The 25498-nt window shown below is 34.5% G+C and overlaps 1 protein-coding gene across 4 annotated transcripts in view; it reads right to left on the reverse strand.

The window, feature by feature from the left end:
• Nucleotides 1-25498, reverse strand: part of Ctl2 (Choline transporter-like 2) — a 259790-nt gene that overhangs the window by 47806 nt on the left and 186486 nt on the right. For all 4 annotated transcript variants that reach the window (XM_081764665.1, XM_081764668.1, XM_081764667.1 and 1 more), the window contains exons 2-4: nucleotides 9330-9452; nucleotides 4861-5015; nucleotides 1374-1536 (exon numbers count right to left, since the gene is read on the reverse strand). In XM_081764665.1, coding sequence (XP_081620791.1) covers nucleotides 1374-1536; nucleotides 4861-5015; nucleotides 9330-9452 — 441 coding nt within the window. The remainder of the gene's footprint in view (nucleotides 1-1373; nucleotides 1537-4860; nucleotides 5016-9329; nucleotides 9453-25498) is intronic.

The raw sequence follows: 25498 nt of genomic DNA on the forward strand, positions 1-25498 counted from the left end.
AATCGAGAAATTTGGAAGAAACATTTCCAGGCCCAAACTGAAAATCAAAAGAAAGAAGAAAAAAAAACCTCATTAGTCCCAGCACCTGCCAAAAGGCAGAATACACAATAATAATAATAATAATAATAATAATAATAATAATAATAATAATAATAATAATAATAATAATAATAATAATAATAATAATAATAATAATAATAATAATAATAATAATAATAATAATAATAATAATAATAATAATAATAATAATAATAATAATAATAATAATAATAATAATAATAATAATAATAATAATAATAATAATAATAATAATAATAATAATAATAATAATAATAATAATAATAATAATAATAATAATAATAATAATAATAATAATAATAATAATAATAATAATAATAATAATAATAATAATAATAATAATAATAATAATAATAATAATAATAATAATAATAATAATAATAATAATAATAATAATAATAATGGATTGGATATCAGATTTTGCTATAAAAGAGAAGAATTCTAAATCAAAACCTTTTCTTTTCCAACTTTTAAGAGGTAATTACTTAGAATGATGAAGATACAATTATCCAATTTAACTATAACCTGAAGTTTTTCGTGACGGATTTTCCACTGTACATCTTTAAATTTCGTAAACTCTATAATGATAATGAAAGTTGTGGTGAAATGAAATATTAGTTATATTAAATTGAATTGTAGTGAAAAAAAAATACAAGTAAAAAGAACATTTCTCTTTTCCTTTAACAACACGTACTAATGGCTAAAACCATTTACAGACAATTCATATCAACCAAAGTTTTCAAGGGTGTTTGAAAAAGAACTCCCTAGTTTTAAGTATAAATTTAATTGGGAAATGAATGAAAACTTACATCAATGAGTACATAGCATGAAAGAGAACTCCTTCAAATTTTGTTTAATGTTGGTAGACTTCAACGTGGGATCCATTTGTACACTACCGGTTTCCTTGAAAGACTTTAGCCAATAACGGATAGTTTTTGCTGTAGGTGGTTCACCATTATACTGACGCTAAAATTACGTTGCACTGTTATAACTGACTCAGTTTTCACAAGCCAAATAACACACTGCGCTTTCTGTTGCGGACACTCTGTACAGATTCTACGACACATTAAAACTAAGGAATTCTTTTTCGAACACACTGTATATCACAATACAATTGGTTCCAATTATGATAAAAGAATAAGTAATTAAGTTACTTACAAATTATATATAAGATAATTTAAGAAATTCTGAAAACAGTTCACTTTTAACTTAAGTGTCTATAAAATAATTTATTTTCGAAATAATTTAATACACAAAAAGACAATAGAATTAAAACAATGTTAATTAATACTTACAGGCTTTGCTTGGCACATACCATTGTGCACATTTCTGTTTCTCAACTAATTCCATCAGATTGTTAGTAGTTGGATTTACATCGTATACACAAATTGGTTTCGCCCCATCTTGAGCCCATTTATCAGCCCAAAAAAACTCAGTTGGACACTGCTCGACACAAACCTTGACAAAAATAAAATAAAATTATACATTAAAAATACTGTACTAAAATTATGCGTTAATAATATTCTGTTATATTAAACTTACCATTTTCATAATTAAGATTTTAAACAGTTGTAATAGTCATCATTACACGATCGTTTCTTTTGTCGAGATGATCTTGAGCTGATGGTTCAGATACCAAGTACAAATTCGAGTACATGTAATTTATTGTTGACAGTCTGGTCCCATTCGAGGTATCAGCGCTGATACAACTGAGCATTGAATACGGAACGCAGATTCCTGCTGGGTATTAGAGAGACAAAGCTCTCTTCCTTCATGGGCAGCAACTTTCCCTGTCCGGTCTGCCTCTTCATCACTACCTACCCCAACATGGCTCGGAAACCAACACAATAGTATCACAATTATGTATAATCCCTTCCTAATAATCTATGATATGATAGGATGATTTACTGAACGAAAGAATGTTTATTTGCACATCAAAGAAGCTAGTCAGAGCACTTCGACAGTCGCAACAGACAAGATGCTGCGTATATGACATGGGGAGACATGCGGTAAAATCTATAAAATTGCACTTAGTTTAGCAGTGAATATTGAAGAAAAGGAGTGTAATTTAAAATCATAAGTACGTGCAGCTGTAAAATAGGCACATCTGACAAAATCAGCATCTTTGGAACAATCAGTTAAAAAGACGGTAAAGTCTTGAAATTGCTGTAAGAGGGAGCAGAGCAAAACTTTTGTTGAAGTTCGTGAGAGCTAATGCTTGGCTTCTTGTACTGGGCCAGATGGAAAGAAATAACTGGACGAAGTATCTTTTATGGCAGTGTAATAAAGGGGAAACTTCTACGGCAAAGTCATTCAAAAGTTCCACAGCACAAATTTTAAAAGGCTTGGTAGCTTTGAGTCGTCCCTGGTAACACTGACAGCGCTTTACAGCTTCCAGTGCAAAAAATGAAGGATGTTGAGACATTGATTTTAGATTAGCAAAATAGTAGAGCATCAGCCGATGACGGCGCTCAGTTAAAGATGGCTCATGCGCTTCAACGCACAAGCTGGGAATTGGACGGTACAGAATGCACAAATCAGCAAACATATGCCAAAATGATGAACAGTGTCAGTTGTAGTAACATGATAAGTCTAGCGGATCCATAAAACAATGCATTTATAGTCCAACATTTGAACAGATGAGAGTACGCAATCGTAGGACAATTCATAAGCGCCACAAGAAATTAAAAGATTTAGCTCTCATGTATGGACTTCCCGAAGAGAGTCGGTGATCAAACTGAAAGCCCAGAAATCGGAAGTTGTCAACAAAAGACAAGCGTGTAAGATCCAGATAAAATCTGAATGATATATGCAGTCGCGTAAGCGACAAAAGTAGACACAGTTAGTCTTGTTGATGGAGAAAGTAAATCTACTGATCATGGACCAACGTGAAAGCCTATTTAGAGTGACTTATAATTGTCTAGCAGCGACACGGAGATCGCAAGAGCGGCAATAAAATGTCAGGTCATCAACATACAACATTCCATGAATGGGAGCCAGAATATGTGTCATACGACCATTTACCACCACAGCAAAGAGAGTCATACTTAAGACATTGCCTTGTGGATCTCCTTCTTTGTTTTTCCCACGAATCGGTCGGAGAGAGAGTATCTTGTTCGGACTCGAAAGTAGCGATCTTCAAGAAACTAATGTAGTACGAGGCGCAGCTGACGTAAAATTCTACAACGCCATGTGGTGTCATAAGTTTTTGTAAGATGTCCGCGATGGTGAAAACCATCCTGGATTCCACTTTCAAGATGAACAAGATGATCAGTAGTGGATCGGAAGTTCCAGAAACTACCATGTTGATTGGAAAGCAAGGTGTTAGTTTCCAAATACCACACTAAGAGTGCATTAATCGTTTTCTCTAATAACTTGCATAAACAACTGGTTAAGGCAACTGGCTTATAACTGGAGATGGATGTAGCCGATTTTCCAGGTTTCAGAATAGAAAAATTATAAGCTTCACGCCAGGCAGCAGGAAAGGATCTTTCAATCCAGATACGATTATATAGATCGAAAAGATGTTTGCCACTGGCAGGAAGATTGCAAAGCATAGAATAATGTATGGAGTCTAGTCCAGGTGCAGTGTTTTTAGTACTAGTAAGAGGAATGGTAAGTTCAGCAATAGTAAAAAGGCAAGTTGTAATCTTTATTACTTGATGATATAAATTATAAGGGTCTACATTTGGTTCGTGCTTTAACTTGTAGGAAGTCAGGTAAATAATTAGCCGAACTAGAAACCACAGCATAATACTGGCCCAATTCATTGACAATTCCCCTTTGGTTAATTATCAGTTCGTCTTGCACATGAAGTGCAGAAACGTCGACGGAAGTGGAATAGGCCTGTAGAGCTCTGGACCAAACAGCACTTATGGAACTACTTGCTGTCAAGCTGGAGACATACTCGCGCAAGATACGTAGTTTTCCTTGTTTAATCAAGTAGCGTGCTCGGTTACGAAGATTACAAACTGTCAAATTTTTAGCAGTGGGAACATGATTAAAGTGACGAGTTGCTTGGTATCGTGCAAGAATAGTTGACATATTTCTTCCGATCACCAAGGAACAACGATTTTGGGCTCGAGACAAGACAGATTACTTTTTGCCGACCGAAACGAGACCGACTGTATTAAATATTATTTCGTCTTGTCTCGATACCATCCCTAGATAATAAGTTTTATCTTGCTTCCATCTGCCAACAGGTATTTTTGCTCATCCGTTCTGATTTTATCATACATTTGCTGATTTATTTTATTATATTTATTTATTTTTACAAAGGGCAGTACAAGTAGTCAATTTCTGTTTTGAAAATATACAACATATATGACCATCCAAAACCCAGCATTTTCGAAATTCAGGCACTCTTGATGACCGGAGATTTCGATTTTTGAATGTCCAACTTGTAATTAAAATTGCTCCATCCTGGGTGAGACGCGCACACATCCAGTTCCCTCTGGTATGCCTATGAATCATCCGATCTTACAGAACCTTCGTAAATCTCTCTCTCTCAAACTTTGTCATCAATTCGTTCTAACAAGCAGTCTCACAAGAATTCAAACAAACGCTTTAATATCCTTGTAAATAATCTATATAAGTTTAAGGTGAAAATACATCAGGATCCTTCGATCATACCTACCATCAGAACTGTCGATTTGCATCCGACAGAGGGATTGTTAATTCATCAAGAGAGAAAATAGGATCTATTAGGCTTAAAGTTACAACTACTGGACGTAAAACTTAAAACCTAAGAAAATTTTAAAATTATTATAATAATATACTTACCTGCGGTGTTTGGCAGCCTACTAAAGGATTGCGGCATTTTGTAATATCAAAGAAGAAAAGATATTTTTTGTTCTTTACTTTAGAGTCAATTCCACACTTCAACCCTAAAGAGTCTGTTGGAACAAGTAATTTCTCTGGGTCACCGGTTTTGTATGCTATAAAATAAAGAGAAAAATAGATAGTCAATATTATATGCAAAACTCAATAAAACGTAAAAATTTTATAATAAAAGGGTAGATTACCTTTAATTATTTCACACATACCCACATGAAAAGTTCTGGGTATTCTTTAATACATTTGAAACATGTTTAACATATTACAGTAAGACCATTTTAATTACGAAAAGTAACTGTGTTGCTATTTGATTTTTAAAAATCGTTCTTGTGTGGTAGCATATAGCAGTCTTTTATTTTGAGTAATGTATAAATATTTATTTTAATTATGAAATACTGATCAAGATTTTTGTTGTTTAGCAAAGATCAAAATGTGAAATATATACTTACTATAACAGTCTTACGTCTTTTATTGGGTTTTCAGCATTTTTTAAAAAAATGTTATTTCCGTAAAGTAAAGAATTTCAGATAACGATTTAAATGCAAGAAAAAATAATCATTCTTTTATTAATCTGCGCCTATGATTCTGTCGCTTGAATTTAGTCCGTTTTGTCTGACTTTTCCTTGGGATTTGTCCTCTTGAATTTTGTCCTACATTCGTAATAATCTGTTTGGTAATTCTAACAGAAGTTGTAAGAAGAAGAACTATTTCTTCAAGTTTCATAAATTTTAGATGTTATTCTTCTTGTTCTCGGAAAAATGACGAGGATACAGTTCTTTATTAGCAGTGTTATTAACATCTACTTTGGTAAAGATGAATGTGACTTAAAAAAGAAGAAAAAAAACTGCGGGCAAATGGAAAATTGATTAACTCAGTTGCAAGAAAGCCATTTGACACTGTAACTGATACACATATAAAATAAACTTAATTCGGTATAATATCAAATTATTTTACACGATTTTATTCACTTTTTCAGTAGTTCATCTCTAACATGCTAAGAGTCGCAGTACGTAAAAGATGCCACAGCTCACATCCTCCAAAACATGTTTGGCCGTATATTAAGTAAACAATGCAAGAGAATGCATAAGGCGTGTCTTAAAAAAGAATGTTAGTGTTCTGCATCACAACTCCTTTTTCGACATCACCTTATCAGGTGATTTGTCTTATAAACATAATTCTATACTATATGCAATAGTAACATATATACTTCTATTTTCATATTTATATTGTCATGGTAAATAGCCACAATACGAAATATCAATATTGAAATACTTGTATGTTTTTGTAGTTTCAATCAAATCAAAAGGTAATCGGGGATAAAGGCCGTCTAACGCATCCTTTTGCATTGTTTGCTTAATATATGGCCAAACATGTCTTGAGGATCTGAACTGTGGCACCTTTTACGTACTGCGAGCAATGGCGGTTTTAGCGGGTAGGCCGGGTAAGCACGGGCCTACCCAAAAATTTTGAAAAATATATAAACATTTAAAAGATACAATAAAGAGTAAATATATTTTCCACTTTTTATATTAAGGTAAATAATTATTTAATAAACAGCATCAACCACTACTGTTAAAGTAATTTCCTATTGTCATTAATCAATCAAATGTGCATATGTATCCATACGCGAGGGAGCATTCCTATCCAAAATTAAAATCCTAAAGCCGCCCCTGACTGCAAGCCTTAGCATGTTGAAGGTGAACTAATGGAAAACTTAATAAAATTTTGTTGTGAAATGACTTGATACTAGACCGAAGTAAGTTTGTTTTATCTTCGTTTCAGCTACAATGTCAAACAGTTTTCTTGCAACTGAGTCAATCAATTTTCCATTTCTCTGCAGGTGGCTTTTTTAAATCACATCATTCACCCCCCCCCCCCAGATTTTTTGAACACCCCCTAAATTAAAAATTCTGGATAAATCACTGCAGGTTGGCGGTCATGCAGGGTGCGAAATCTTGTGGAAATGAGGTGGAATTTACTCTCAACTTGATATTTCTGAAGGAAAAAAATATCTCTACTAGAAACTTCTTGGGGGATTGAGTAAAGTGACACTATTTTCAGAAATTTGCAAATTATTTACAGTAATTCATATATAATAAACTTTTATTTCAAATGTAATTAATAAATGAAATAATGGTTAACGGTATTCCTACTTTAACATAGTTCATGCTCAAATATGCAAACTCTACGTCGAAAAATTCCAATGCGAAGTTTTTTTTTTTTTTTTTTTTTAATTATTATTTACTTGTTTAGTTTTACACTCCTATCTTCTCCGTTTCTCCATTTCGACTGTTGTGTTTTTGCAACTTGGAGTTATGCACTGTCTCACCATCCCCACACGTGCTCGGTAGGGCTTTCGTTCAGAGATGTAGCAGGTGAGGACACACATGGAGTTAAACGAATAAAGTATGCTGGATTATAAAGGTGGTATGTGGATGCGCATTATCCTGCTGCAAGATGGAATTCCGCAGTGTCCAGATAAGGCCGGAGGACAGGAAATGGCCGGTGTAGCTTATTGTCTCTCGCACCGAAAGGCCAGATGAGGGTACTCCGGCGGGTACAAACTGACGCTGGATTATTCTACTTGTCTGTCTATGAAGACAAGCATGGCCACCACTATTCAAGACAGAAAACACTCTCCTTGCTCTACATCACCAATTTTTATTAGTCTAATTGCCGTGTCTCTTAAAACCACTGAAAATGAGCAGTTTGTCAGAGTAATAGTGAGAAAGAACTGCGTAAACATAGACCTCCACAACAAATTATTTAATGTTCACATGGAGGATCCATGGCCCATTCACATGAAGGATCTACGATTGCACTGACGATTAACATGGCTCGAAATATATTCCTGTCCAGGTGTTCCCTTTGCTTCTTGGAGTAACTGAAGGATCCCTGCTAATGAACTCTCTAAGCTACGACCTGGAACTTAGAAAACAACACCAAAATAGGATCTTTTCCATAGTTTCATATTACTTATATTCTGCACTACCTTATGATGACTGCCTACATAAGAATGCAGAAATAGGCCTACATAAGAAAGAAACAATTCAATAAGGCACATCAAAATATAAACTAGATGAACTTCTTTGAAGATACCTGATTTTAAAAACAAAAGGAAGGAAAAAGATAAAAATGTCGGTGTTGTCAACTTAGAAATTATTTCTAAGTAAAAAATAAAATCATTTTACGTGAAAGCTATTCGTCAATTTTATATATAAAATGGATTTATTAAAGGTAACTAGCATCTACTCCACAGTGACGGTATGTTTTGACCACTGAAAAACCAGACGTGGTATGCTTTCATCACTAAAAACCAGAGACGATATGGCATACCACCGCATACCGTCTCACTTCGGCCATTGCTCTGAGGAACTAGAAAACCGAAATATTTTGGAGGTCAGTCAGTCAGTCACTGTTTTTCACTACGCTAGACTGCTGCTTAGCTGCTTTTGCTAGGTTAGGATCATAATGCCTGATCCAGGACTCGTCAGTGATTAATCTGTTCAAGAACTGAGGGTACTGGTCCACTCTGAAAAAGTGTCTGCAAACACTGAACGCGACAGAGCTCCTGTTCTTCATTCAGCAAACTTACACACATCTTGCACAAACACAAGGGATTTTCAGGTGTTCCTTAATTTCGTGACATTTTGCTACACCAAAATTCATTTTAGGTGGCAATTCATTAATGAGTAAACGTCTATCTATTTTCAGTACCGTCTCTACTTTCACAATGTATTCTCATCGCTCACTGGTGCTGATAGACGCCCACTACCCACCTTGTCCTGCACATTGTGTTTGCTTTCCTTAAAAGCATTTCATCACTTGAATACGACCGATCTGCCCATTGTCTCTTCACCATATGCTTGTTTGATCATCTCAAATGTTCCCTGGTCACTTTTGTGTAACTCCACACAAAATTCAAAGCGATTTTTTGCTTGGTGATTGAACATATAACATTCCCATCCGCCGTTGTAATATAACTGTAGTTCGACTTTTGTAGTGAGCAAACACATGTCACTACAGTTCGACTTTTATAGCGAGCAAATAAATGACAACTGCACGTTGGCTTTACTTTCTTAACAAAGCTTGCTACAGGTTGTGTGGCAAGCAGACTCGTTAACACAGAATCAGGGCAGTATTGTCTGTCCACGAACTTTCGAAACACTCCTCTTAAACGATATATAGTGTTACAAGAATACAAAATTGCACTACGTAGGACAAGTAAGTAGGATCATAGTGGTATTCCACAAATAACTATAAAATTTAGGACCTAATTCAATGTCTGTACGTAAAAATGTCCTTCCCTCAATAAGGAGAATGTTTTTACATAGAATAGCAATATTAAAAAAAAAAAAAAAAAAAACTAAATATTTAAGACTTAAAACTTAGATTTTAAATAAAATAGTACGTACCATAAACTGCTATACCTATCCAGCAGATAATGAAAACAACAAACAGCAAGAGGCAAATTATATCCGTACATGATCGGTTCTTCAGAGGACCAGCGAAGGTTGGATCATATTGAAGGCGCTCTCCTGTAAAGAAAAAAGTATTACATTTAGAAACTTTCAGATCTTATCCGATTCCTGCAAGTTTCCTTTCTTGTTTCGTGGCATGAAATGGAGAAAATAAATTCAGATTTATACTAAAAGTCTCAGATTTATACCTAGGTACAAACATTTATTTATTTTATATTAATATGATCTATGAAAAGGGTATTACGTTTCTTTCCTAAGGCAAATTCAGTTTCGTAACATTATAAGTTAATTTACCTTCTTTCGTTTTTTAAATTATAAGTAAGTCCTTTGTATACCTTTAATAAGAAATACTTCACAGGTTTGAAGACTTGTACATATATTATTCCAATTATGTATCATTTCAATAGAAGAAATGTTAAGTTTTGTAAATAACATGTGAATGTGTTATCGCGATTTAAATTAATATGCATATATAACAATGGGATATTATAGTAGTATGTATTTTATAGATTCATCTTTTTTTTTTTTAAAAAAAAAATAAGCATCAGAAAATATAAGTACAACATTACAGTTTATTTTAGTAATGTATACAACCACCAAAACACCCTCGATAATTACCAATATTCGTTAGAGAAATAATATCTATCAATCTTTAAAATGAAAGTAACTATGTTTGTGACTTGACTCTTGACCCGACCTACCGATCTCGACCATATTAACATTATAGAAGAGGGTCAGGCCTGGAATGGTTTTTATAATTTCACTTTGATGGTGCAACTTAGCAGAGGGGGAGGGTGAAGATATTTAAAAATTATGAAAAATGACCGATATTAGTGTCGAATCCATAGTTTTCGGGATCGCTGAGACGAACAGTGACATATCCAATGCCGTTTAAATCAAAATTTAGCCCTTTATGTCCAAAATGAAAGGTATTCTCCCCGCGCGAAGAACGGGTATTCTTCGCACGGGAAGAATATGTTTCATTTTGAACATAAAGGGCTGAATTTGAATACATATATAGTTTCTTTGGATTTTTCCTAATAAATAAATGTAAATATGGGTATATTTTTACCAATAGATATTAATAGAAGAATCTATTCATTTCTGACTAGTTATCCTCCACTAACTGGCTACGTGCCAGTTTTACCCGTTAATGCTCCCACATTTCCTCGATGTGTTACTCTTAGGAGAATGTGTTACCAATAGAAGAAAACCAACACCAATAAATACAATATATTATTTAACAGTGTTTTTTTTTTACACAACAGTACATAAGTAAATAAACAGTGTGTTTTAGCAGAATAAAAATATAAATTATTATTGGCAACAAATGACATAAGTTTTAATGCTATATATATTTTTTTGCATTCACTCGAAAACTAAGCATGAGAATTTATATTAGATCATTTATTTTGTTCACCTCGATGTAGTTTATTGATTAATATACAGTGTACGTATCATCTTTGGATAGTATTTTGAAAAAATAAAGTTTGAGTTAATCATGATTTTGTGTTATACCTCATTAACTATAGGCTACTATAGTGTATACCGTTTGTCTTGTTAATGGTATAATGAGAGTATACTTCATTATCAGTTTCATCTTAATATGTGGCCGTTATCGTACATCATCAATTTTTAGGTTAAAACATTTTTTCTAAATTTTCTCGAAAACTACGCATGATAATTTACACCCGCTCATATCATTTTGCTCAGCTCAATGAGATCTATCGATTGGTATGTGTTTCAATCTTTAATTTTTTTAAAAAAAATAATATTTATTTATGTATTGTTTCTAATAATATTGTAGAATTATTATTATTATTATTATTATTATTATTATTATTATTATTATTATTATTATTATTATTATTTACTAGTTTGTAACGCCAATAAAATCATTTTAAGTTTACCTATCATAAATCAATCAAGTTTCCTTTCCGGATCTTGGCTTTTTGGGCTATTTTTGAGACTTTCAGTCAAGCAGCTACTGTATCGTCACTATTTATCCTAGGATCATGGTTCATACCTCGTTCTCTTCAGGAGAGGGAAAATTGATGTCGAAGGGAAATTTTTGAGGGGAAATTTTTTTGTCCAACTTTGGGCCCCCCTGCCCCCCCCCCCTCCTGTGTGTACGTAGAGACCTCCCAAAAATCTGATAAATAGTACTTGGTAAACTAAGTGTGTGTACCAAATTTCAAGTTTCTATCTTGAAGAGTAAGGGCGGGAGAGATTTTATCAGGAATTCCCACCATGCCCAAAACTACCGCAAAACACCATGATCTCAGGGAAAAAAATCCTGAGACATCCCTAATTACCCTACGGTCATGTTTCGCCCATCATTCTCTTCAGAATAGAACTGCCTTTCAGACGGTATGACTCACGTGTCTCTATCATGTATGTAAGGCGGTGGTCTAAAAATCCCTTTTTTCAACTTTTACCCCTCTGGACCCCCCTGTTTTTACGCAGAAATCGGGGAAAAAATTCGTAAATACTACTCGGTGGACTGAATGTTTGTGCAAAATTTCAATCTTCTACATGAAAAAATAGGCCCGCCAAAAAAAATTTCCCGACCATGCCCCACTTTTACCCTATACAGAAGTATATTTGAATTAAAATTCACTGAGACGGCCCTAATTACCCTAGAATAATAATTCGACCGTCATTCTCTTCAGAACGGAACTGTCTTTCAAACGGTATGACTCACGTGTCTCCATCATGTATGTCAGGCGGGAAAATCACGAAAAACGGGATTTTTTAGGTCTAAAAATCTCTTTTTTCAATTTTTTTCCCTCTGGACCCCCATGTTTTAATGCAGAGATCTGAAAAAAATCTGATAAATACTACTAGGTGGCCTGAATGTTTATGCAAAGTTTCAATTTTCTAGGTGCAAAAGTAAGCCCGCAAAAAAAATAAACCTACCTTCTCCCATTTTTCCCTATATAGAAGTATATTTTTTAAAAATTCCCTGAGACGGCCCTAATTACCCTAGAATAATAAGTCGACCGTCATTCTCTTCAGAATGGAACTACCTTTCAGACAGTATGACTCACGTGTCTTCATCATGTATGTGAGGCGGGAAAATCACGAAAAACGGGATTTTGGGGGTAAAAATATCCCTTTTTTTAACCCTTTGCCCCTCTGGTCCCCCCCCCTGTTTTGACACTGACATCGGAACAAAATATCTGGTAAATACTACTCGGTGGACTGAATGTTTGTGCAAAATTTCGATCTTCTACGTTCAAAAATAAGCCCGCCAAAAAATAATGAACATAGGCTTAAAAAGGGAAAAAAAATACATTTTAAGATTATGACGTCATCACCTCCTATGTCTGGACGCAGGACGGTCTGAAACCATACGCAATGTCTTCTACAATGTCTCTGGACTTGAAAAACAAAAACCGAAAAAGCTCAAATAGGAGAGAAATAACACAATGTACCATGAAAAACGCGTATGGTACAAATTGTACCATAAGATCCCCAAGGGGTTATGATAAACCCACTAATATATCATGATCTACATAAATCATGTGCAAGAGCCAGCCCTCAGGTCGATTGCGGCCCACTGAACCCTTTCATCTGGCCCGCCTGACCTGTTATTGGAAATTTAGTTCTTACGTAACTTCTTAACCCAAATTTAATTTTTTTCCCCTGGATAACTGATGTCCACCTTAAAAATATCCTTCGCGTTGGAACATCCAATTCACAACCGAACATTGAGAGACCAGTTCAAAACATGAAAGAACAAGTTTCCCCCCACTAAAATAATAAGTAAATAGACTAATATAGTAATTTTTCTGCGTTTCTTTAGTAAGTAAATATATTGGTTACCGTTATAGCAGTTTTGCTGTGGTGTTACTGTACGATGAACAAGTTTCTGCATTGAGTACGACTATTCAATTCTTGTGAAAATGTTATACAGTGTCTTGTACGGCCCTCGACACCAGGAAGTCTTTTGTGATTGGTCCACCCTCTGTTCCAACTTGCATATGTCTGATATATACAAAGAAGCTAAAACATTGAGTTCACTTTAATGCAGCAATGAAACAGGAGAGAAAATGTAAGTGTTTGTCCGCATTGTATTTTTTAGTATGATTTAAACTTATTTCGAATTTGAAAAGCAAGAAGCAGTCATCTCGGTGCGAAATCCTGAGGGAATGGAGGAAAATGTCTTCACCTAATACAGTATTTTAAAAATAAAATCCCTACTAATAAGCTACTACGGAGTAAATGAAATAACACTATTATTAGAAATCTGGAAATTAATTACAGCTATTCATAAGTAATTATAAAAGAAATAAACACGTACTGTATTCCATTTGTAATTAACAGGTGAGTTAGATATTGAGTAATACCGTAAACAACTGAAGTTACTTATGATCTGGCAACTTTGTGAACAAAATAGAAGCAAAAAGTGAAGTAGTCATGTTTTGTGTCAATTTGTGTGGAATTTTTAAACACCAGTCTCTCCACTTCGACTGGATAATTTTGCATCCTGGCCATCATTATCTGCATTCCGATAAATAATAATTACGAAAATAATAAACAGCCTTGCATTTTAATTTAGAATGAAATCAAGGTCTATTGTAGTTTTAAATTCAACACGTTAGGACTAACAAGGAAGATAAGTTTAATCATCATTACATCTCCCAAGCGGAAACAATGTATTCCGTTGCATACACTCGTACGAACATGCATACATGCATGATCATCTTTTTATGTGAGTTAAATGACAAATAGCAACATCGCATTACGCGTGACAGGGTGTGGCTGCATTTTTATATATACCACCATTTTTTATTATATACTTTTTTTTATTTTCAGTACAAATAAAAAGAAAAATGTTACACTGACGTCAGCAACTGGTAAACAATTTAAAGAACTGTGTGTCATCGAAAGTTTGTATTACCACATTGCTTTCACGACAAAATTGTATTTGTCTCCCATGCATGACTACTCTTTTCATTTGTTCTACGCTATATTTTTTTAAAGTTTTTGACTATTAACTTTGCAGGTGTTGGTTTTTAGTTTTCTGGCGAGGACTGCCTAAAACTATTTTCGTGATCTCTTGCAAGACGACAAAGTTGTCTCCTCTCGAAAAACGAGACAAGGGTCGATATATTAAGTATATTTTCAAATTCGAGACAAGGCAATTGGAGAAGTTTCTCGAGTCTCACGAGCAACCCTGGTTCAACAAAGTCTTATACATCAAACAATGTTACAGTGTATGAGCATCATGAAGAGCATTTATCAACGTTTAAAAATATGTAAGTCATTATACAATATACTCCAATAATAAATATAATTTAAATGATGTATTACATCCTTCGTGGACTTCTCGTGACGTGTAAGGATTCTAGTTAACTTACGGATGAAATTCAGAAAACATCAGGACATAAATTTTATATATAGATTTTCAAAACGATACAAAAAAAATCGAGATGAGACGAGGAAAGCTTTCCGAGAATAGACACGAGTTTTACACAATTTTACGAGACGAGACTACGAAACATTTCTCATCTCGTCTTGTGAACAACACTAATTCTAAAGTATTAGAAATCAGTTATGTATTCAGCAGATATTTCATGTAAGAAAGAAAGGTTATTTTTAACAGCCACCCACCATTCGTTTTAAAGCATTCTTGAAGTCTGCAACATTGTTTAAATCACGTAATTGCGAGAACTTTTAATTGAAGCTACTAAAAAACTATTGCTGTAATATTATAGAAGAGAACTAAAACAACCATTTTAAATATTTTCCACAATTACGCCATTTTCAGCAGTGTTGGGAACTCTATCAATGTTTATCATATCTTGGGAACGTTTGAGATATCGAAGTGCTGTTAACGGCAAAATGATTTGTTTTTCAATTGTAAACCATGCAAGTAAGTAGATATGATACTTATATCTAAGCATGTTTTCGAAATAAAACCTTTCGAAAAAAAAAATTAAGCCCTTCTAACTTCGTTGCTATTCATTCAAAAAAGTCATACCATGATCATGGTATCCAACGCTAACGTACTTTCGATGTGCATTATCCTGTTCATCTCTGTTGTGCTGTATGTATGATACAGGCTTCCAGACTTCGGATGTTTGTGATACTGTAACATCCTTAGTTTGCAACACTGAATAACAATAATGTGGTATTTTAGGTTTTTGTTTGACATGTTAATTTGATGTATGTAACAATCTGACGTAGTGCCACTTGAAAAAAAGAGAACTTTATATTGAGTTGGCAACACTGTTTGGTGTTTCTGCCCCCCCCCCCCTCCTTAGAGCTGTTTTGTCTAAAGTTTTGCTTTTCTTCCTCTTTTGATTCTCCGTTATCACGGTTGCACATTATAAACAATGCACCTTATACAAAAGCCATGCTTCTTAAAGAATAATGGATTGGGTGCTTGAAATTCTTTTGATAAAATTCTGCGTACGCCACTGACTACACTGATTAAATGTATTGTCATTAAGAAGGGAACGCCACTGGAATTGAACGCATGCATTTTTATTCAAACAAATAAAAACGAAATTTCCAGTTTTATATCCAACGCTCATCCCCTTTAAGCTAAAGGAGAAGGATGATCACTGAAATTGAATGATTATGTAAGTACTTAATGGAATGAAAATGTGGGAGGGAAAGTAAGAACCTCAAGAAAATTCAAAGAAATGATATTTCCATTATAAACTTGCACTAACGGGAATTGAACCAGATACCCCTCACACCAAGGGTGAGCACTTTTCCACTAAGGCATCATACTCCCATATGAATATTGAAGCTCGAGTAATGGGCACCATTAACCCACTGTAGAGTTTTACAGTAATGCTGTAAAGATTTCGGCTGTCTTCGGGGTTTGTCCGAGACCGGATCTGTGTGGGTCACCGCATCTTTCTGGGTCTGACAAGCAACACAAAAAAAGAAGTTCAGTGACTCGTAACTCATGCTATCCGTAGTAGATGATGTATTAAAGATTCGGATTTTTTAAATCACGTACATGTTGCTTCCCCCCTAGTTTTATTTTTTAAGAAAGATAATATCAGAAAAATTTCGTGGTTGCGTCACTGACCAAGGAGAGATGGCGACCCTTTTGTATTTTTTAGCAGTAACAAATATGTCCAAAATCATATATTACTCCACTTCACTCCATAGTATTTTCTACCTAAGTTTTATACAGTATATCTTCTACTTACCTGATTTTGAAGAAAGAAAAAAGTAAAATGAGGGTTTTCAGGCCAGCCCAAAAATGTAGAGGGGGCCCGATCCAACCATATTATAGTTCATCACCATATAATAGTTCATTTCCAAGCCTACGGTGAAAATTTTAGGGGGGTCTTCCCCCCTAGTCCCCCAAGTATACGGACCTGGGGTTTATTGCTAATGATTTATAGTTTATTGCTAATGCAGGGATGCAAATAACCATTCGCCCGGGGCGAGTTTTCAATATAACTATTATATATTTCAAAGGTTAGCAAATTATTTCTATTGTGGGATGTCGGCTGGTAGCTTTTTTCTTGGGCTAGTAAAATATTGTTGCTTAATTGCATCCATGTAGCTAATGATTTAATCTGCACTAATATTAATGTAGCAGGAATACTTTTCCCAGTTTTTATGTTTTAACTTGATTTTCTTTGAGAATCATAGTATGTGCGTCTGTAACAATGGGTGGAAGTTTACAGGTAGTAAATTTGGTACTATGTATTTCCATTAATATATATATATATATATATATATATATATATATATATATATATATATATATATATATATATATATATACCGGGTGCACCATTTATAATGTCCCACCTTTATAACAGAGGAACTAAGAGAGTGAGAGAAGCGAAACTTTGCACAAAGCAACTACAGGAAGGGGACATCTATCCATGTATTGGGTAACATCACTCGGTGAACAGTGTTGCCAACCCAATATAAAGTTATGGTTTTTTAAATGGAATGACCTAAATTTAATACCATAATTCGAATCAGCAATGAAAACAAAGACGAAAGAGATGACACTCGCAGATCAGTGTTGCATACTTTTTGAGAAATATTGTAAAACATATGTCAAATTAAAACGCCTTTAACACACACAAGGAATGAAGTAGTAACTATTTGTGCACATTAAATGAAATACTGGAAAGAACTTTTTAAAATGACTCCAAGTTTAGAAGGATCAGTTAAACAGTGTTGCCACAACAGAAGAGAGAAAAATTGAGTTTGGAAATAGTGCAATAATTTGTTCTTGAGTTAGTAATATCAATTCAAATTTTAACAGGATGGTAGAAATACGTTTACGAGACCTACCTAATAGCTATACTTATTCTCGTGCAACTTTAGGGGAGTAATATCGAAACAATTCAATATTATCTGTAAATATTACCGACTTGTTATTATTTCTTTTTAAAACACGAATGAATGAAATAAGTAAGAGTGTTCCAATTGAAGCAATACAAAGGATGATTTGTGAGCACAATTTCTTTGGCTGTATTGTAGCTGTTGGGAGTAGCCAAGTGGTGTAATCAAGATAATTATTCACTTTCTTCGTTTGCAGGTCTAAGAGGATCATTCGGAAGCATTGTTCAAGAAATTGTTCATACAAGAAATGCAAGAAGTCATTATAACTGCTATGCCGATGGTCACTAACAAAATGTTAAATATTGCTTTGCGTTGACGTAACCCATATCGGAATAGTTCCCCAAGTCTTTGGCATTACCCATCAGCTCACGAAACAAATTTCTTTGTGTGGTATACTTTGTACAGATGAACTCTCACTTAGGAACTTAAAATTTTAAAGTTATTGGCCCTAATTGACAATGTTTTTATTTATTATTATTTTGCAACCATATTATAAATCGCTACAAAGGTTAGCTGTATGAGTTGTAGCCTATATGCACCAATGAAATAGGCATTTTTTTTCTGGAAGTACCTAATTATATGCACCATAAAATTCGTGTATTTTTTAAATTTCTACTTTGCCGCCAACTTTTCAAACTGCACGTTATCTTTTGTATTTGTCAGCTCATTTATTGAATGTATAGTTACAAATCATCGAATAAGTTTGAAACGCGCTACTGCTTTTCATGTGAAGCTAAACATAATGTTTTAAGTACATTTTTAGGAAGATTTCTCGTGCAGCTTTACTTTTGCCGTACAACTCGAAATAATTGTTCAAAAATTACAATTCTTTACAAATTCCTTATTATTGTTTACTAAATGATTTGCGCTGGCCGACATGGAAACATGTCAAATGGAATAGTTAAATTTCAATGGGACCATCATAATCAATTGTTGAAAAATTAAAATTCTTCTAGGATTTGCGTGTAAATACGGCGTCCGGATGTATGCATAAAAACTGCAATGCAAAAAACAAGAAACAACCTTTGCTAGTAGGCCACTAAAAAGCACGAATGCTATCTAACCGAGTCACGGCAGGGCGAAACTGAAGGGCATCTCTAGAGAGGGGGTGAGTCAGCGAAGGTTGCTATATGCAAAAATAAGGATAGTGAAATGAGTGGATTTTGGTAATGATATGAGTTTCAATAATACTTGTCACAGTTTCATACTTGTAGCGTTCCACTTGTAAACATAAAATACAACTTATGTACACTGTGCTCAAATACAGCACCGGTGGAAAATAGTTTCTAATACAACCATCATTTATATGCACTCACTTATTTTATCCCTAGTAAAATACTCGTAAGAATTTTACACTATACTCCGCGCCACCCGAATTGGCGTGTGGCATCAACCAATAAACTCACAGTGCACTGTTACTAAACCTTCAGGGAGGAATCAAATCATTTATAATTAATTTTGTTCGTATATGTGGACAATTATGAATGAATAGGTTCCTCCCTGAAGGTATAGTAACAGCGCACTACTATCTTGTTGGCTGATGCCACACACCAATTCGAGGGACGCGAACTATAGTAATCTACACTTGTAAACATAAAATACAGGTGTATTACTTTGTATTTAACTCTATTGCTTGCAGAAAATTGTTCTTTATGTCTTTTCATGCAAAATACGGACTTTTGCCTGTAAGTCTTTCAAAATTTGTTGCGCCAAAAGTAAAAAAAGCACCATATTTACTATAAATTCAAAGGTAAATAAATTGACCAAAATGCAAGTACTAGCAAGTAGTAAGACTGACGTAATGTACTATACACTGGCTCACGCACAACAATGCGTGATATGTTTGTAATATAGTGCTGATGGGGTTCACTAAAAAATTTTACTTAGGTGTTTTTTTCTTTCTTTTTGTCCTTGAACATAAAATATGAGTTAGGATACGTAGGTTGGCTTTGGTTAGCTTAGTTTAGTATACATTTAGTAAACTCCTTCTATGATACTGCAGCAAACGTAAAAAATTGTGAATTTTGCATTAATATCACAAAAATCATTGGTTCAAGTTTTCTCTTACATACACAATTGCTAGGTCGTAATTACTGAATGTCTTAAAATGTTTTATACGGCATCATTCTGCAGTGAATTGTGTTAACGAAATTTAAAATATGGCTTTTTTTCGATTATCGGTATGCAATAATAATAATTATTGCATCATTTCTGCATTCGTTTGCGATTCGCAAATTTTGCGAACATTATTACGAAATTAGACTCATATACTGTTATTTAGCGTGGCACATAGCCTGTTATTTGTTATGGTACCAATAGCTTCTAATGTTTGCAATTAGTATTTAGATGTACCTCTACGTACAACATTATGTCCTAGCAACTGTTCGGAAAATTTTTTGCAATATATTGTACGACAGTCACTTCGAAAGTTCTGCACACTGAAAGATGTTATGCAAGCTAATAATTTATTGTACAAAATATCTTTACAGGCGTTCAATACAATCTTCATACTTGTTTATGACAACTTCCCAACATTTGGCAAATTCTGTATTCTGGATAGGGCACCTTCATTGTTGAGGTGTCTGATCACTCGGGTCACCTCACTGAAAGCTTCACCAATCGAATCAAAACGTTTTCCAGAGAGTGGTTCTTTTAATTTGGGAATTAATTTGGGTTCTTTTAATTTTAATTCAAAGTCTGGTGGGCTCAAATCAGGACTATATTGGGAAGGAAAGTATTTCCCATCCATACTTGTTAAGTGTCACTCTTATTTGTAGAGCAGTATGCGGCCTTGCATTATCGTTCAGAATACACCAGCTGCAAGAATGTCGGGATTTCTTTCAATACTTTTCGGACGCAAAACATTTTGCAGAAACAGCTTGTAATATACGCCTGGTATAGACGTCCCCTATGTCACTCTATTGTAGCCATCTCTCCATTCGTATCATAAGCGAAGATCATCGTGAGTAAAACATTTGATTGTTGCTAGCAGAATTTCTTCGGGCGTGAAGAGTCTGAACTGTTTTAATGTGACGACTGAAACTTCAGTTCTGGTTCAGACTCTCGTATCCAGGTTTCATCAATTGCAACAGTCGTTTGAAAAGCTGATCTCCTTCTGTTTGATAACGTTGAAGCAATTTTTCTGCGATTCTTTTGAAACATGCTTTCTGCTCTTTACTCAGATCATGCGGAACCCATCTCGTCTTCATTTTCAGCTTTTCAGTAATAATTTTGTAAAGTGAAGTGACAGATATTTTGGTCTCATATGCAATTTTCTTATATATTTTTGTCGACCCTCTCTCAAAATGTCATTCACAATAATCTCAGGGGTGTAGTCTGTTGCAGTTCAGGGTCTTTCACATCTTGAGGTGTCCGCAATGATTACACGACCTTCACGGAAACGAGCTGAGCACCGAAATACAGTGCTATGATCCACTACACTATTTCGACAAACCTCCCGCAAAACACTGTAAATTTCAGTTGAATTCTTTCCACATAGAGTTTCGATGTTGATATAGGAACGCTTATCATCATGCGCATATACACTGTCGCTGAAATGTCTCCTCCATACGGACAAAAGCCCGTGTGAGTTTGCAACTTCGTTCAGTTCAAATAGATGAAATGATAGTTTCTAGTGACCAGCATGCATGGGTTTGCACGTATTTTTCCGAGAATAATCGCTTTTCAGACATATCATTTTGCAGTATATCATAATTCTGTATTCAATTATTGTGAATCATTGTACAAAAAACAAAAAATTTGATTGAATTATAATAGGAAAATACTGTGGTTAAGCCTTCTTGAAGTTAAACTGTTGAGGGCACGGTTGCTCAGTGGTAGAGCACTTACCTCTGGTGCATGGAGTCCCTGATACGATTTCCGATGCAGTAAGTTTGCGGTGGATAACATCATGTCCATGGGGTTGTAGGATACTCTTGCTTTCTCTCACATTCTCATCCCATTAATTCTTCTATCATCAGTCACTTGCCTTAATCATTGTCCCCTTAGCCTAAATGGCATAAACGTGGGACGTTATACAGAAAGTTACGCTGCGCTAAGTAATACGATGTCGTATATAATTTGCAGAAGAACTATGTAATATTCTTTACACAGTATGTTTACACTATTTTGTTTAGAAGCATACCCACCTTTGCTAACGCGCCTGGTCCCTATAGACACCTTGATTTTCCACTACTTTGGCCCAGCCCTGACTTGATTAAATACTTCCTTGTTTTTTGTGGCCATCCAGCATAGATTTGATTTTTTTTACACTCTATTCGTTTACTCATCAACTCACTACGGATCCACCAGGTTCTCCGTTTCCGATCAGATACATTTCCTGTTTTTAATGGACATCTAACAGGGGTTGTTTGGTATTTGTTCCATTATAGCTTTTATTGCATATTTCTACGTGCTGTACTTTTACTCGTAACATTTGGGTCCTCATAAGGGTGTCGGCACCTATGAATCCATAAATGCAACTCACTTCTTAAAAACAATTTATACATTATTTGTAGTTAATTTCGTGGTGAATGAAATACAAAATAAGTTGTGTATCGTCCCCTAAAATTGGTCAGTACGTATAAAAATTGGATGATCTGAAAAATTTTGCTACCATTTAACCGAACATAGCCTATGTATTTTCTATTCAAATTTTACGACTATTAATATCTACGTTTTATTGTCTTTTCCAACTTATATTCAGGAGAAAGAAATTAAATTAAAGAAATATATGTTTATGATGATCAAGAAACAATTATTATTTTGTATACATTACAAAATTCATGAAACAGAAAAAATATTCTGTTCCTTTATTTTAAATATTTTGCTTTAATTCAGCATGTCACAGAATATAACTTGTGTCACAGATTAGTACTTTAATATTTCTCCAAGGCAGAGGGAAAAAAGGGAATTTTTAAACAGCGTTACCATCTTGTACAGTACAAAATTCTCAGCTTTTACAGAGTACTGAATATCTTAGTAAGTACTTGACTTATCGATCTCAAATAAACGTGACAATGCTCCTTATGACATACTGATTTCCTCTATGCATTTAAACCCATACTGTACTAGGGACCTTTTCGAAGTTATTGCACTATTTCCAAACTCAATTTTTCTCTCTTCTGTTGTGGCAACACTGTTTAACTGATCCTTCTAAACTTGAAGTCATTTTAAAGAGTTCTTCCCAGTATTTTATTTAATGTGCACAAATAGTTACTACTTCATTCCTTGTGTGTGTTAAAGGCGTTTAAATTTGACATATGTTTTACAATATTTCTCAAAAAGTATGCAACACTGACTGCGAGTGTCATCTCTTTCGTCTTTGTTTTCATTGCTGATTCGAATTATGATATTAAATTTAGGTCATTCCATTTAAAAAATCATAACTTTATATTGAGTTGGCAACACTGTTCACCGAGTGATGTTACCCAATACATGGACAGATGTCCCCCTTCCTGTAGTTGCTTTGTGCGAAGTTTCGCTTCTCTCACTCTCTTAGTTCCTCTGTTATAAAGGTAGGACATTATAAATGGTGCACCCGGTGTATATATATATATATATATATATATATATATATATATATATATATTGGATTTACATCATCAACATCATGAATGAAGAACATATTGTGACGAGTTTATTCAATCATTTTTATTTTTCATCCTTATTACTCCTGCGAAAGTTTTAGTAGTATTGGTTGCGATTACGTTCTTCATGGTGCTGAACTTAATTAAGCTCACAATAACAGTTAACATTTCACACTTATTACTTTTCAATGTACATTGACTTTTATAACACGAATTCAGCACAACAGCTACGAAACGAATTACAATTTTATTCTGATTGCTGTGTTTGGTCATTATTATTTTTCCTTCTTCTTGTTGTAGTTTACATAAATAGCTACATTCATTCTCAATACAATTCTAACATGGAAAGACAAATGATTGTAGGTAAGTTTTTATTTCATCCTCCTTGGGAAGTAACTCCGGAGTATGTTGAGCAAAGAAGTCTGGTTGGAACTTGAAAGACAAGTAGAAGCTAAATTTGATAAATTTAGTATAAAAAAGTGGGGCAAGAAAAGATGAAGCATTAGATGTGAATACCAGGGATGACCAAAATTTTCCGGAATCGGAAATTTTACTTTCCGGATTTTGGAAAAATTCGGAAAATTTTTCCGAGTTTACTTTCCGGATTCCAGAAAGTAAAAATTCCGGATTTTATCCCTAATGAATACCTACGTCTACAGGACAAGATTTACGTATGGGGCACTCCCAAGGATAAAAATGAATCTGAAAAGGTAGGGGGACGGTAGGTAGCGGAATGACGTCACATCATCCCCCTGCCTATCTTTGTCCATTGTAATCTTTTAGGAACTGGGAGGACGCCGTACATATTTATGAAGATGGGAGGACGGCATCCCCCGCATCCCCTTCACTTTTACACCCTGCTCATGACTCGAAAAGGAGTCGTCAAAGAACTTTGTCGTCTCGAAAAGTATCCTCTTATGTTGGAAGACCTGTTTCGTCTCATATTTCATTAAAAAAAAAAAGTCTCATCTTGTGGGCAGCATTACTGCGGACTAAAGCAAATTTTGACTGGATACAAGAAGATTTAGAAAACATTTAGGTGATGTAACAAAATGAAGAAGCAATGTGGTGTAACGTACAAATGAATACCAAAAATAGATAGTAGTGGAAAAAAATTGATGGGATCTTTATCCAATAATGCATTAACAATGGTTGAGTGTTATGATAGTGATATTAAAAAAAAAAAAAAAAATGCAAATAGGCTCCGAAATGCAAGGCACATTTTTCTAATTCTTCCTCATGAAGCAACACCATAATTTCAAGATTGCCTCAACAATCTCGACCTTTTTTAGAATTTTAAACTAGGCTACCCATAACTGTCGGAATTTCATTTCCAAACTACTGTATGTTATGCATAAGTATCGGGTCCCTCCGTTTCAGGGTTGCCACACTCGAGACTCGCGATGATGCCAAACACGGGTCTGAATTATGCTAGATTTTAGTAAATTATGCCAGATTTTCAAATTATCTTTCCTAATTAATTTTAAAGCCCCGCTCCTACTTATCTTCATTATTTTAACGAAACTGTTTTAACTGTATTCATATACAAAGCTAATATGACACTGTCAGTAATGATGGTAAATGGCACGTTAGAGGGGAAGATGGTCGAATTTATATTTTATGAATGGATAACATTTTAAGAAAAATATGCACAACATGCCGCTTCCGACACAGCCCTGAAGCATTTCTTTTAGTGTATTACTAGCTATCCCCTGATGCTCATATCCCCCCCCCCTCTCTCAAGCTGTAAATTGAAAGGAACAGAAATATCCAAGATAACCACACATTCATGTTTCAGTTGACAGTAATAAAACTATGGGTAAGTAAATATGTTTTTCAGGGTCACATTTTGCTATTTTTGAACATTTCTCTGAATTCAACAATAAATTACAACTGTGGAAATACTGACTGGCTTTCATTGCTCCAACCATTGCTTCAACTAAAAAGAATAATTCCCGACAGTCCTTGAACCATCTATATTTTCGTAATTTTTCTGTTCTCCAGAGGGAAGAATGAAATTATGCTAGATTTGGCCAAGATGCTAAAGTCAAGATGCTAGGTGCTAAATGCATGTGAATTATGCTAGATCTAGCACCAAGATGCTAGATATGGCTTCACTGCTCCGTTTCTTTGGCTGTCGACAGTTGTCAGTGCAAGAATGGTAAGAGATTTCGG

This window comes from Thermobia domestica, chromosome 7 (assembly GCF_964235325.1).
Source record: "Thermobia domestica chromosome 7, izTheDome1.hap1.1, whole genome shotgun sequence".
NCBI lineage: Eukaryota > Metazoa > Arthropoda > Insecta > Zygentoma > Lepismatidae > Thermobia > Thermobia domestica.